General features: G+C 45.6%; 1 protein-coding gene across 3 annotated transcripts; it reads left to right on the top strand.

Annotated features, from left to right (window-relative positions):
* Positions 1 to 496: 496 nt before the first annotated feature.
* On the top strand, positions 497 to 13532 carry CUNH16orf46 (chromosome unknown C16orf46 homolog). 3 transcript variants are annotated; one of them, XM_055621557.1, is made up of 3 exons: positions 497 to 670; positions 7714 to 7961; positions 9314 to 13532. In XM_055621557.1, the coding sequence occupies exons 2-3, from the start codon at positions 7752 to 7754 to the stop codon at positions 10298 to 10300; spliced, it is 1197 nt and encodes a 398-aa protein (XP_055477532.1). In that variant the 5' UTR covers positions 497 to 670; positions 7714 to 7751; the 3' UTR covers positions 10301 to 13532. The 3 variants fall into 3 exon arrangements, with proteins under 3 accessions (XP_055477532.1, XP_055477534.1, XP_055477533.1); XM_055621559.1 differs by lacking the exon at positions 497 to 670 and adding an exon at positions 818 to 863; XM_055621558.1 differs by lacking the exon at positions 497 to 670 and adding an exon at positions 1234 to 1264.
* Positions 13533 to 15396: the final 1864 nt, after the last annotated feature.

Here is a 15396-nt window from a genome sequence, read left to right as displayed (position 1 = left end):
GAAGAGGATTGCCTGGAGTTTGAGACCACACCAGGGTACAGAGCAAGGGAGACCGTGTCTCAAAAGTATGTAAATAAGAAATGAATACTCCCATGACGTTCCGGGCCTGCATTCCACTACCACGCGGGAACTCAAGAAGGGAGGGACAATTCTGCCGGAAGTTCCAAGTACCAAATCTACGGACCTCGTTTGTCTGGCATCTGATGCGGCCCTTCTAGAAGGCAACTTCGACGGGGCGAAGCTCTCTTAAGCCGCCTGACGGCACGCTGGCCGCGATTTCCCAGAGGAGTTGCCACTGCGCGCAGGCGCCGCTGGCCGGACGCCAGAAACCACTCAGCGAGCGGGGAGGGCAAGAGCCGCGCACAGCACCACGGGAACGCCCCTCGGCCTCGCCCTCAGACAAAGCCGTTTCCCCTGAGCCGCTTTGTGGACTCGGCTACGTCACTTCCGCCAAGATTACACCCAGGCCCGCCCCCGACGCGGCGGTAACCTAGGGCAACCGGCCCGGCTCCCGAGCCGGGACGAGCCGGGACCCGCCGCTGCCGGTCTTCCTTCCCTCGCGGCCCGCAGGAGCGTCTGGGTGGCCGTGACCACATCCTCGCCCCGGGGAAAATTCCCTAGGACACTTCGCGAGAAACAAAGCTGTGGAAGGAAGCAACCTTCAGGGCGGGTAAGCAAGAGAGAGACGGGGAGGACGCGGAGGTAGGCTGCGTTGGGCGGGATCTGGGAAGCCACCAGGGCCGGAGGGGAGGAGTCTCTGGTGGGCGTGGTCTTTGGGGCGTGGTCGATGCTTCAATGGGAGGGGCGTGGTGCAGCCCTTACAGATCTTCTGAAGGAAGGGCAGATCTGCTACCGGTGACTAGGTAGGAGCGGCCGGGAAGGAGGGGAGGAGCCAGATCAAGTGAGGCTCTCGAGCGGGATGAAGGGAAGGAGTGTGATGGGACCACTAGTAGAAGGGAGGAACCAGACGGGAAGGTCTGGGTGCCAGGATTCGGGCTTGTACTTTCTGTCAGTTGGGATCCCTCAGAAGGCCACCCTCACCCTTTTGGAACGAGGCACTTAGTGAATTCCGAAACGAGAGTCGAAAAAAGGGCAAAGTGAGACCCTGTCAGAAACAAAAATTGACACCCTAGAAAGAAAACCGAAAAAGGGCACGAGTTGAGAGTGGTTGGAATAGAGATAACCTTCTCTAAAGGGGTAGTTGTACACGACCATCGAAGACTTCAAGGAGTGCTTTATCATGGCAGCTGTGCCCCGCCGGCATGTAAGTGCCACAGCTAATGAACTTAGGAAGATGTTTTGATTTTCTTAATTTTTGTCTATTTGAGACAGGGTCTTGCTATATAGTCCAGACTAACTTGGAACTTGGAATACTTCTACCTCAACCTCCTGTTGAGGCATGTACCGCCACACCTTGACTCTGACTGAATCCTGATAGCAACCACAAGATTCCCTTAGAGCCCTCGCTTTTAGTAAGATGAGGCGAAAAGCAATTGAGAAGCTGTGGCAAGGTGCTGATGAGGTTTGAGGAACCAGCCTGCCTTTGACATCAGTAGCATGCTTTTCCTTTCAGTGCCCGGGGCTTTTGTTTCTTACCAGTCAACTTGCTTTCCGTACTTGCTGATAGATTAGGAATATGTCAGATGTAGGAATCTTGTATTTCCACTGTGCGGACAAAGGCAAGACATGTATATCATTACTTTATTTTTTGTGACAGACATCATTAATCAACCACAGAACTGTTTCTTACAGTGATCAGGTGTCAGCTCCTCAACACATTTAGGTAGCCTCTGCTTGTATGGAGTTGATAATTGGAATAGGAACAGACACTTTTCTCTTTAGGCAGGGTCTCTTTCTTTTTTAAGATGTATTTATTTTGTGTAGATGAGTGCTCTGTCTGCATGTACACCTGCACACCAGAAGAAGGCATAAGATTACATCATAGATGGTTGTGAGCCACCATATGGTTGCCGGGAATTGAACTGTGGAAGAGCAGTGCTCTTAGCCTCTGAGCCATCTCTCCTTTAGGCAGAATCTTATGTGTCCCTGGCTAACCTTGAATTTGTTGGGTAGTTAAGAATGCCCTTAAACTGGTAACCTTCCTCATGCCTGGTTGCTGGGGGTGAAACCCAGTGCTTTGTGTGTGCTGTTCAAGTGCTCTGTTTACAGAACTGTATATCTAATGCCCTATTTTTAATTTTTAAATTTTTTATATATACGGGTGTTTTGTCTGCATGTATGTCACCATGTTGGTGCCTGGTACCCTCAGAGGCTAGAAGGAGTTACAGATGGATGTGAGCCACCACGTGGATGCTTGGATTCAAACCCTGGTCCTCGAGAGCAGCTTTCTAATTTTCACTGTTGTCCTGGCTATCCTGAAGTTCACTGTCTAGATTAGGCTGGTCCCAAACCCCCAGAAATCCACCTGCCTCTGCCTTCCTCATGGAATTAAAGGTGTGTGCCATCATGCCCAGCAAATTAAAGTAGCCTTAAAGTAGAAATGGACAAACTATAGGACATCAAAGTCAAATTCTGAATTATCTAAGCCAACCAGCTGTTAATTCAAACTCAAAATGTCTGAAAGGCCTGCTGTGTTTAGATGTCTACTGTGGGAGAACAGCCTCTCTATGCTCTGTACACATTCAGCAATGCATGCATACCCTCCTCAAGGTAAAACAGAAAACTTCCTGCCTCCTACATACAGTGAATGTTTTGGCATATGACCTAGGTTCTGCTATTGGACATCGTTACCTTGTACATGATGAGAGTGAATAAGAGGCAGCCTGTTACAAAGGGATGGAAGGATATTCTTTTGTGCTGGTGAGACCTGGAGGCGGCACTGTTACAGTCCAGTCCCGGTGTCTTCCTTCTGAGAGCAGGGCATGTACTTAGTCAGAATAGGTAATGTGCATTGCTCCCGGCTTCACAGTTTCAGAGTCAGCGTTGGCACCCTCTTCTTTCCTGGAGATTCTGCAGGCCACATCATAACTTTCAATTATTTTATTTGCTTTCTTCAAATTTTATTTGTGTATATGTTGTTGTTGTAATATGTCACTGAGACTACCAATTGGATCAGCCAACCCCAGGGATCCAATCCATCTATCCCTGACTCTCCTGTGTCAGAAATACAAATGCATGACATTATACCTAGCATTTTGGCTGGTAGCTAGGGATTGAATTCAGGTCTTAAGCTTGTGAGGCAAGCACTATATTGACTATATCCATTCCCAATTAGTTTTTTTTTTTTTTTTTTTTTTTTTTTTTTTTCCTCCGAGACAGGGTTTCTCTGTATAGCCTTGGCTGACCTGGACTGGTGTTTGACCGCTGGCCTCTAACTCGCATCGATCTGCCTGCCTCTGCCTCCGTAAGTGCTGGGATTCAAAGGTGTGCGCCACCACACCCAGCTTAGGGTTGTTCTCTTATTTAAAACAAAACAAAACGGAAGCAGTTTTGTATATTGTATACTCCTGCATACAATATATCGTTCTAAGTTCCAGGACATCTTGGACAAGACTGTCTTGAAAAGAAAGGAAGAAAGAGAAGGGAAGGAAGGAAGGAAGGAAGGAAGGAAGGAAGGAAGGAAAAAAGAAAAGAAAGAACAACAATAAAACAAAACCCCAAAGCATTGTGCGAGAGTTGTGTTGTTTACATTGGATGTTCCCAGCTAATTGAAGCTTTAGATTCCATGATTAACTCCTCAGCTCTGTGAGGACGATGTCAGCCATATGCACTTCCTAGTTTATACAGTGTTCTCCATCATTGAACTACCACCCTACTCCTTGTGTGTGTCTCTGTGTGTATGTGTTCAGATGTGCATGTGTGCATAGTCAGAGGTTGACATACACCAACAATCTCTCTCTACCTTATTTTTATATAATTTTAAGATTTATTTATTGTAACTTCACGAGTGCTTTGCTTAAATGTATGTGCACCACAGGCATGCCAGGTGCTCATGGAAGCCAGAAAAGGGCATCAGATCCCTTTTCTGTAAGTAGAATTATTGGCTGTTGTGAGTTGCCATGAGGGTGCCAGGAACTGAACCTGGGTCTTTTGTAAGAATAGCAAATGCTGTTAACTGCTGAGCCATATCTCCAGCCCTCACCCACCTTAGATTTTGAGACATGTTCTATCACTGAATGCAGACTTCTCTGATTTTGGCTAGACTGGCTAGCCAGCAAGCCCCGTGAGTCCTTCTGTTTCTGTCTCTCCAGTGCTGAAACTAAAGGCATACACACAGCACCTGGCATTCTGTGTGGGTTCTAGGGATCTGAACTCTGCTCCTTTGCTTGTGTGGCAAGTACTGTATGTTGGAACCATCTTTTCAAGCCCACCCTAGGAGAAGTACTTGGGCTTCCTACCCAGGCAGCCTAACTCAAAAAATGCTAAGCTCCAGATTCAGTGAGAGGCTGTCTTGAAGGAATAATGCCGGTGAGTAATAGAACACGACACCTGGTGAACACATTCACTGAATACACAAGTAGACAGACAGATGAAATTTAATTTTGAAGCTCTGGGCTTGCTGGCCAGTGTCTGTGATCACAGCATCCAGAATGTAGAAACAGGAGGATCAGGAATTCCTGAATTGTCTACATAATGAGTTCAGGGCTAGTCTGTAGTACATGAGACCTGCTATAAAAGAAAAAAAGGAAACATGAGTTAGAAAGATGTCTAAGAGTGGTTAAGAAACACTGGCTGCTCTTGCAGAGAACTCAGGTTCAATACCCAGCACCCATATGGTAGCTAACAACTGTCTGTAAATTCAGACCAGAAGATCCAATGATCTCTGGACTCCTAGCACAAAAGGCAAACACATTGTACACATACATGCTGGCAAAACATCCAATCATATAAAAAAATAAGAATAAATTTTAAAAAGAAAATATAGTAATAAAGACTTCTCCATTCTAACAGAACAGTAAATCTGCATATAATTTGTATACAGTCACAAGTTAGGCATTCAAGTACGAGTAATCCTGGCACTGGAGAGCAGAGGCAGGAGCATTGCTCCATGTGTAAAGCCAACTCTCTCAAAAACACATTAGAGAGTCTGGAGAGATAGCTCAGTGGTTAGGAGCCCTTGTTTTTGCAGAGAACCCAGGTTTGTTTACAGCACCTGCATGGAGGCTCTCGGTTGTCCATAAGTCCAGTCCCAGGGGTTCCACTGTTTTCTCTGTCTCTGCAGCACCAGGCACACATGGAGTATACATATGTACATGTAGGCAAAACACTCACACACATATAACAACTCGAATGAAATTGTATTTGTTTTTATGTTATGGAGATACGTGCTTACCTGCATGTGTGCATGTGTACCACACATGTGCAGTGCTTCAGAAGCCAGGAGAGGGAGTCAGATCCCTGCAATTTGGGTTACAGGCAGTTGTGAGCTGCCGGGTGGGTGCTGGAACTGAACCTGGTCCTCTGCAAGAGCAGCCAGAGCTCCTAACTGCTGAAGAACCTTTCCAGTCCCCAAATAACTCTTAAAAAAGAAAGGCCAAAAGCAACCAAACCAAACAAAGAATGAAACCATGAATCTGTGTTTTTAGTGACTTTATTTTTATTTTTGGTGGTAGAGGGCAGGCTGGTGAGGGAAGATTGAGACAGTCCTTGAGCTTCTCCTGTTCAGCTCCTCTCCTACCTCTTTTTTTGTCCCCTGTGCTGTGTATTTCAGTCTGGTTGGCTAAAAAGCTTCTAGGAGGTTTTGTTGTCAATGCCTCCCATCTCACTGGGGTAGGGTGGAGGAGTTATACATACATATCACTACCTCCTTCTCTCTTTCTCTCTCTCTCTCAAATTAAATCCTGTGGCTTCTGGGGATTAAACTTGGGTCATCAGGCCTGTACTGCAAGAGCTTTTCCCTGCTGAGTCATCTCACCGACTCTGCTTTTTTGGTTTGTTTGTTTCAGTTATGAAAAGGGCAGCCACATTCTCTGCTAATGGAACATTGCCATCTGCCTTAAGAACGTCAGTGTTCTCAAGTGGCATATAATGAATTGCTGTGCAGTGATCTAACCAAATTTTGACTACTTCTCATGACATCAAAGCAGCCGATGTAGGTCATGAGTAAAACACTTATAAAAATGTTGTTTATGAATATTTAAATTGTTTTACTGAATTTCCTTTGCTACTGCATAATAGAATGCAACTGGACCATCTTAGACAATAATGGGGTCCAGTTTGTACTCCAGCATAGGCCTCACTGCAAGCTGCATCCTTCATCCTTTGCTGGTCCTCACCATCAAACTGCATAGACACCTTCAGGTTTTTCTCAGCACACATGAGTTCTATTCAGACAAGCTGGAAGTAGCTATTCTGGAAGAGAAAACTTGGGATTGTGAGCTGTAGAGACGGTGGTATCTGTTACTTTTTACCTTTTCTCCAGAGAGGCCACTTGTTGATGAGGATTTTCAGGTTTCTGCATTTAAGTGCCTTTTTTTTTTTTTTTTTTTTTTTACTGTGCACTTACTTCCCATTGCAAGGCTTTGCTCTGCACCCAGGGCTGGAGGATGTTGCTGGTGTGCTGAAACAAGTGTTGCTTCATTGTTGGGAAGAGCTTTCCAAAAGTGCAGTTCTCCAAACTTGGCTAGTCTTTAGGATGAAATATGCCACACTTCTGGTAATCCAGAGGGCTCAGCCAGGTGAAGGCACTTGTCTCTAAGCCTAGCAACCTGAGTTCAATCCCCAGAACCCTTGTAGAGGTGGAACATACATATTTAGCTCCAAACAATATATATGTATCAATGCCTAGCTAGAAGAGATGGCCCACATCTAAAATCCCAGCTACTTGGTGGCTAAGTCAGGAGTTGGAAGCCAGGCTGACAACACAGGGAGACCTTGTTTCAAAAAAAAAAGCCATGCACCCATCCATCAGTCATCAATCCCGCTGTCCTTCCCAGTGTGGAGATCCGTTTTCCTGAATGTAGAACTCAGGGCAGAATTACAGTTGCTGTGACAACCTTGTTTCACCTTACAGTGGTTTACCAACATGCTTCCATTTCCATCCCCAGTGGGGGCTGAGGGCTCTGATTTCTCCACATCTCTGCCAACACTTGCTGCTTTGTTTCGTTTTGGGGGATTAGAGCTTATCTTGGGGGCGAAGAATAGGACCATCAGGCAGAAGTGTAGGAAAGAGAGCGAAGCATGTGAGTTCCAGTCAACTCTGAGGTTCTGGAAACAGGTGAAGCTGAGCATCTGTAGGCTGTGTGTACCCACTATTCTCGTGATGTCAGCACAGTACCATTTGTAGACTTACATCCCTCTTGAACTCTGTAACAGTAACCAGAGATGGAGCTGATGCTAGTGTCCTCCTGTCTTGGGCTTGCAGATAACCCAGCAGGTAAATACACTTACCTCATAAGCCTAATGACCTGAGTTCGACCCCTGGAATCCTTGTTTGTGTTTGTGTGTTTGGGGGAGGTGGTGAAAGGACATAGCTACAGAGCTGTTGTCCTCTGACTTCCATTAGAGTGTCATGGCATGTTCCTCCGCTATACTTTCCTCTCTCTCTTTCTTCTCCTCTCTCATGCACGCATGAAAAAATTCCATTAGTCTTTAAAATTAGCCATGTCATTTTTTTTTTTTGTCAGCAGTTGGAAATAGATAATTTTGGAATGTTTATTCTCAGTCCTTCTTGGACATATTAAAATATTTCACTTGACCTACTGATTTGATTTAAAAGATAATCTTAAAACTAAGTTTAATTTGATTTTGCAGGAAGAAGATGCTAAAAACTATAAGCAATCAGCCCAGTAATGGATTTCTGTCAGGAGAGTGAAACTGTTTTAGAAAATAATGAAAATAAGAAAATTGAAGACACAGAAGAAACTGTACTGACTTTAAGTTGTCCAGATGAGAGAAGCGAAAGGAATCACGTTTGCTGTCTTCTCAGTATCAGTGATCTCACGCTGAACGAGGATGAGCGGGCCAGCGAGTTTGCCATCAACACTGGATGGGAGGAAGCTGTGAGTGTCTTCTTCAGTCTTCCTCACTTTGGTATCTACTACAGGTCTTTTTCCAAAGTAGTTAACGTTACCAGAACCATTGTAGTGAATATAGGAGCCTTGGGATAGAGGTGAAATAGACTGACAACAGTGTTTGCTATAGCTAAGCATCTATTCCTTTAACATCTCAGTAGCCATCTGGGGACTCATGCTGAGAATGAGGCTGCTGAGGCGCCAGAAGTAAAGTGTGGCACATGAGATCACCTGACCAGTTTGGGCAAAGAGGGCCCAAGTGGTTCCAGCCTCATGCTGAGCTCCCAAGAGACCTACAGGCTGTATCTTCCTGGCTCTCTAGAGCCTGTGGTTTCTCAGCCGGGAGTGGAAGCCAACATTTAGAACTATTAAGGCAGGTGCTTCACTAGCACACTCTGATAAGGAATGTGGGGTCTTGTGACTTGGGTGGTTGAACTGTGGGCCAGCAGGTTGGCTCAGCAGGTAGAGGTGCCTGCAGTACAAGTCTGGAGACTGAGTTTCATCCCTGGATCCCACATAAAGGTGGAAGGAGAGAACTGACTCCACAAGGTTGTCTCTGACTTTCACACTCACACCATGGTTTGCTAATCCATGCATAGATCTTGTATATGCCTGTGTGAATGCGCACACACACACTCTAAAAATTTTAAATAATAAGAAAACTTTGTCAAATCTAAGAGTAAATGTAGGGTTTCCAGGGTATACAACAAAAAATACAGGTTGCCCTATTTGAGTTTCAGATGAGTGATCCCTGAGTACTTAGTGTAAAGTTTATCACAGGTACAGTCCTATGGTTTTAGATGGCAGTCTCAGCAAGGAGGCTTCAGGAGTAGGCGCGAGTACCTTGGATACTCAGAAATCCTGGGTTCCCAAGACTACCTCTGCTCCTTGCTGCCCCTCCACCTTTCTGAACAATCTTCCCTGTGTTTGGGAAACTGACTCACAGTACAAGAAACCCTTGGATGAGAATGGACATAGTGCTGCCCAGCATTGTGCCTGAAGGAAGCAGAGTTACACTACAGTGGTTTCGTATAGCTGCCACTGCCCAGTGGTTCAGTTCACAACCACTTCTGCTCATGCTTGAGATTAGCATATAATTTTGTCATATATGAGGCTGAAAAAGGAAAGGTTGGGGGCTTTGTTTGCTTTTAAAAGAAGAGGCAGGAGTATTTGTAAGTTTATGGCTAGCTAGGCTACATGATAAGGGTATGTGTGTGAAGATGAGTCAATTTTGAGAAAATGTGGTTCAAATAAGACTGCCAGAATAGGAATGTGGCCAAATGGGGGAAGCAGGGCCCTGGCACATCTGGCTAGAGGGTAACATGCTGCTTTGTTTGCAGGTCCATGGCTGGGGAAGGACCTCACCAACTGCCTGCATCTGGTCAAGGAAGAGAGTGAAAAGGGGGAGGGTAGGAGAAGGCACCAGTGGTGGCAGCAACTGCTTGTTGTGCATGAGTCTTTCCCAAGGGAGTCCTGAGGCCCGGTCCCTGTTAGAGGGTGGGAAATCGGAAGTGGCTGCTGTGGTTGAGGTGAGCCCTCAGAAGAGCTGGAGCAACCCCTCCCAAGGTCCCAGCACTGCTTCCAAAGAGCCCAGCAAACCCTGCTTTCCTACACACTTGAATGGAGAAAAAAAAAGCCTGCAAACCAAGGAGTTTATCTGGTGCATGGAGGAATGGGCATTTCCCGAGACAGTTAGCAGCAAGGACTGTAGGAACCCCAGCAGAATCACCGACCAGGGGCTCTCCATCTCCAGTTCCCTTGCTTCCAATGCCCTTGTGGTTCTGCCCCCACTGAAAATATCTCCCCCGAACAACTTGGATGTTCTGAATAAGAAAAGCAAGAATGTTTTCTGGCAGCCAGAAGAAAAGGTGTTGCGGGTGGGAAAGGATGAGAGTGTAGCTTGTACAGATGGACTGAAAACAGTAGATGGGAAAGGTGAAAAAAACTTGGACCTGGCCAGCCGCCTGAAGGTCACCAACATTCTGCCTTTCCCTACCCCTGTGGCCCGGACCCACCTACTGGCAACTGAGTCTCAAGGGTGCTGCATGCGCTGGTCTGTCCTTCCCCCGAAGAGCTCTCTGTACTCACACAATCCCACCAACATCCACTATCTTGCCACCCTGCAGGTTTTGCATAAACAAGGAGTGCAAAGCTACAGAACCAGTCTCAAAGCCAAGGAACCCAAAGCACCCAGGAGGCACATTCTCACAGAGGCCAAGCAACACAGGCACCAACCGCTAGTGAACAAAGTGTTCCCCAAACCTCTCCTGCCATCTCTCACAGTGAGCAGGGTTATCATCCCAGTCTCTACTCATAGAGTTCTCTGATTTTCCACAATATAATTTCCTGAGAGTACGTGCTGCCTGAAACTCATTTGTCCCACTTCCTGTCTTCCACTCCCTCTCCTTTTCTATCCCATCCTTCAGTCATTCTTTCCTTTCTCTTCCGTTCTCTGTTCTGTCCACTCTTCACCTCATTCTTTTTCTATCTTTGTAATGGGTTTGGGTTCATTCTCAAAAACACCATATTGAGGCGGTGTGGTGACACACACCTATAAATCCTAGCATTTGTGAGACTGAGGCAGGGGGATGTCAAATTCAAGACTAGCCTGGGCTGTACAAGAAGATCCTGTTTTGTTTTCTGAGAAAAAAACAAGAACCCACTGGATTCATGTTACCTGCTTCTGCTGCTAAGCCATTTACAGACTGTAAGTTGGGTCGGGTCAGCCTAGGTTGGCCTTCTTGCCCAGTGGCTCCCATTGTGGGAGGTGGAACATTGAAAAGGCACTCTGCTGCTCTCTAGCCCCAGAGCCACCTGACTGGTCTTCTGCCCACAGCGATGCCCCCACAGCAGTGCCTAAGCTTACTTAGTGCATGGTCAGCTTAGAAAGACACCGGCTTCTCTTTTGACCCAGGCAGTTATTGCTGCCTTGTTTCTCTCAATAAAGATGTGAAATACTTGATGAATGGGAAAATCCCAGCTGTATCCAAGTAGATATACCAAAGTCCAAGGTGCCATATCTTTGTACTACAACCAAAGACATACTGTCCAGCGCCTCCTGTGCCTACGTGGTTACACCCTCATACTGCAGCCTCAAGCATCTCTGCAACTGGAAGGCAGTCACAGATTAATAAATTCTAGCCTGAGGAGCAGGTTAGGAATATTGGTTGTTTGGGGAGAAACACTGATGACTATGACCTGACCTGACCTCCCTGCTCCAGCCTTACCTTGCCTCTGATACTTGGGAACCCTCAGCCGTTAGACACTTAGGGAATGAGGCTGTTGCTTTCCCCCTTCTGTCTTCCCTGTTTTCAGCTCATTTTCACCAGTTCGTAGCACCATGCATAGTATATTACATGTAAATGAATCATATTTTGATGCCAAATGGTATTGCTATGTGGACAGATGCTCCAACCATTTTTGTGCTATCCGTAATCATTAAACTGCTTTGTGATTACATAATTTTAATTGCTTAGAGTAGGCTGTACTTGAACTCTTAGATTTTTCCATCTTCTCAGTGATGACAATATTACTGTAGACATCTGCTCTACACACTTGGTCTTTAACATTTTGTCTGTTAGCCTAGGTTCTTTTGTTTTCATTGTTCCTGGTGTTTTGGTTTTGTCTAACTCAGACTGGCCTTGAGGTGGCTTTGAATTTGTCTTGCCTCAGCCTTCCAAGTGCTTAGATTATAGGCATGTGCTACCACATTTCTAAGCCTTTTTTGAAAAACTAAAATGCTAGCCAATAATTGTTTAAGCCTGCAGTCTCAACATCCAGAAAACCAAAACAAAGCCTAACAAACCAAGAAGGAAAGGCCACAGCACAGGGTGGGGAGGGTAATGTGTTGATTGATGGTGGGTACTTAGTAGTCTAGAAGGAATTGTTAGAGTCTGCCCCTCCCCTGCTTCCTTCTCCGATAAGCCACTTGGATTCTGTCCCAAAGAGAAATTGGGTATCTCACCATTTCTGGTCTGTGATGTAGGACTCACACAAGCCCTGAGCATGCCCAGGGGTATCTCCAGCCTCTTTCGAAAGCAGCAGAAAAACAAGCTCTATATGCAAAGCAGGCCAAAAAGCGAATCCTAGTAGAACACCCACCAGTAATGGCTGGACTTCCTTGTTGGCCCAGGATCCTTTCCCTTGAGTTTTTAACGCAGATTGAAAAGATTAGGCTAAGTCACAATATAAACATGTTTTAAAGTTTTGTCAGGTTTATTTTACATATATGAATGTTTTACCTAGATGCATGGATCTTACACCATGTATGTGCCTGGTGCTCACACAAGTCAGGAAAGGATCAGCGCCCCTGGAACCTGAGTTAGAGATGGCTGTGAGCCACTGTGTGGGTGCTGGAGACCAAACCGTGGTCTGGAAGAGCAGCAGTGCTCGTAACTGCTAGTCTGTTTCTCCAGCCCACACAATATAAATAACTTTAAAAAAGTTACCATGCAAAGTACTCATTATGACATTCATACATGGCATAATTTTTGAAAGAAGTCTTTGGGGGCTGGTGAGAAGGCTCAGCAGGTAAAGGCACCTGCCAGCAATCCTGATGACCTAAGTTTGATCCCCAGACACCACATGAATGACAGATCAGTTCGAGAGTGTTCCCGTGCACATAGACAATAATTAAATGCTTTTGAAAATTAGAAAAATGTTTTGTTAAGATTAAGAGTTAAGTTCTGAGTGACAAATTAGAGCAAGTTCTGAATGAAATAGCATTATAAAATCTGTTACTGGGCCTTCAAGATGGTACAGCATGTAAAGGCACGTGTACAAACCCAAGGACTTGAATTCAATCTCTGGGTCTCATGGTGGGAGAGAACAGGCTTCTGAAAGTTGTCCTTTGACCTCAACAGGTATACCCTAGCCCCTGACAATTATTTCGAATTCTAACTATAAAAATGTTAAGCAGGGCAGGGCTGTGGAGTCACACACCTGTAATCCCAGCACTAGGGAGGCAGAGGCAGGCAGATCTCTGAGTTCAAGGTCCTCCTGGTCTACAGAATGAGCTCCAGGACAGCCAAGGCTACACAGCATTCGTATGTGCATCCATCCTGTTTTGTCTAGAAGACACTTCTCTTTGGAGCTATCCACTACCTCTGGCTCTTACAGTCTTTCTGCCTCCTCATCCACATAGATCCCAGAACCTCCAGGGGAGGGCTTTGATGAAGGGTGCTTGTCTAACATGCTTAGGGGCCTAGGTTCAGTCTCCAGGACTATATAAAACAGGGCAAGGTGGCGCATGCTTGTAATATATATTTAGCCCCTACCTTTCAAGTGACCCCAAGACATAACATGTGGAAACCCCATTGGGTCCTGCCAGAATTCCACGTGGCAAACTTGACAGAAATGTTTATATCAAAACTGAAAGGATGAAGAGATGGCTCAGCCATTAAGAGCACTGTCCGCTCTCCCAGAGGTCCTCCTGAGTTCAATTCCCAGCAACCACATAGTGGCTCACAACCATCTAGACTGAAATCTAATGCCCTCTTCTGCCCCTCTTCTGGGATGAAGACGTACACGCAGATAGAGCATATAAATAAAATCTTTTTAAAAAAAATAAAGGAGTGAGGAATGATATGTGGGCTGTCTGTGTGTGGTTCGACAAGCACTGGAGACTAGATCCAAATAAGGCCATCAGCTCTAGGTGGGAAGAGGCGCGGTGCCTCCATCATACTATTCAGCTCATGGCACATGGCTTCCGCTCTGTGTTAGGGGGTGGGGATCCCAGTGGGAACTTGCATTCTAGTCACTTTTTTTTTTTTTCATTTCCCTCAATTTCCCATAGGATTGGTAGGTGGCCTAAACTAATTTCAATAAAACTGGGATAAGGTCTGGGGTGACTTCATCCATAGAGATACAAACTGAACTGGGCTAGAGAGAGGATACTGCTGAAGTGGTCAAGAACCTGAGACTAGCTGGGTCAGGGGCCCAGGGGAAAACTACTATTGTGCTGTAGGAACATAGGGAGACCCTGCTCCATAGGTCAGTACCTCACTCGGTCCTCATCAGAGAAGCTTCTTGAGTTGATGCAGCGCATCTCTGTCTACAAAAACCACAGAGACACACCTTGCTCTAAAGAGGTGTAAATGGAGAAGGGGGATTGAAACCATTGGAATTTACTGGCAGTACCGGACTTTCCAACACAGTGAGACAAAAATGATTTCTGTGAAAAGCAGTATAAATAATTCCTGAAGCAGTTTGCTAAGGTTGGTGTCCTATGAAAATGTCAATATTAGAGAAAAGTCACAGAGAATTAAAACTTAAAAGATTTATGTATGTTTGTGAGGGCTTGCCTACATGTAAGTATGTACTACATGCATGGACATCAGAAGAGGTCATCAGAGCTCCTGGAACTGGATTCATGAGTGGCTGTGAGCTGCCACGTGGGTGCTGAAAACTGAAAGAGCAGCTAGTGCTCTAAAACAGCCATCTATCTCCGCTGCTCTGCCGAGGAGAATTCAAATGGTTACATGTCTGTCTGCGGCAAGTCAATTCGGACGCACTGACTTCTGCCAAGGTTTTCTTGAAGCATGGGCTCTACATTTTCTGAGGTTGCTCGGCAGGGGGACAGGGGGAGTAAAAGAGGGATCAGATTCAAATTTGGTCTCAGCATGTGTATGTGCAGCTGTAACATCCACATCTCACCCGGGGCATGGAAAAACAGCGGGCACCAGGGCAGCAGAGCTCAAATGGCTGCAAGGAGATGTCAGCCTCAGAACAAGGCTTCATCTGCACATGCCAGGCTTAAAGGCTTACTGTTCTATACCCAGCAGGTCCTTGCCCATGTTGAGGAGAGAACTTTGAGGGAGATTAGTTACTATATATGTGTATATATATGAGGGATGAGGGAGGGGGCTATAATCAGGATATAACAATAATAAATTGTAAAAAATAAAAAGAATAGAGGTCAGTTAGTATGCTTCTTGAAGGCTAAGCTGTGAAATCTGAGAATTTAGAACCAAGCAACAAATGTTTTTATTTTGTTACTTGGTAAGATAATATAAAATGTATTTTTGTCTTAAGTCTTTTAAAAGAACAAGGAGCCTCGCTGATGTGGTCCAAGCAGTGTCCTTTGTTCATTTGCCCAGCTTGGGCCTTGCTCCTTCCAAAACCTCCCTTTTCAGTGTAGTCCATGTTATTAACTGCCTGAGACCCCTCTCCATTTGTCCCATAGCCCATGTCTCCTGATATGTGGACTAAAGCAACAGTGTGTCTGCTGATAAATTCAGCCTCAGCAACAGAAAGGGCTCTTTGAGTGCCAACAGACAACTGAGTCTCTCTTCGGTCCTAAGAATATTGTACTAGGCAGCATTTGGCTGAAGAAACTAGACAGTCATCTTAACAACGGGAGTCACCTCTGGATATTGAGTTCGGAACAGTCTATGTTGTCCTCTCCCACTGTCAAATCAATGGC

Source organism: Psammomys obesus, unplaced genomic scaffold (assembly GCF_907164565.1).
Source record: "Psammomys obesus unplaced genomic scaffold, mPsaObe1.curated_primary_1811, whole genome shotgun sequence".
Classification (NCBI taxonomy): Eukaryota; Metazoa; Chordata; class Mammalia; order Rodentia; family Muridae; genus Psammomys; species Psammomys obesus.
This window is presented reverse-complemented; position numbering and strand designations above follow the sequence as displayed.

Coding starts and splice junctions, on each gene's coding strand:
- CUNH16orf46 (XM_055621557.1), top strand. CDS start 7,752: ATGGATTTCTGTCAGGAGAGTGAAACTGTTTTAGAAAATAATGAAAAT. Junction 7,962..9,313: donor ACACTGGATGGGAGGAAGCT/GTGAGTGTCTTC, acceptor CTTTGTTTGCAG/GTCCATGGCTGGGGAAGGAC.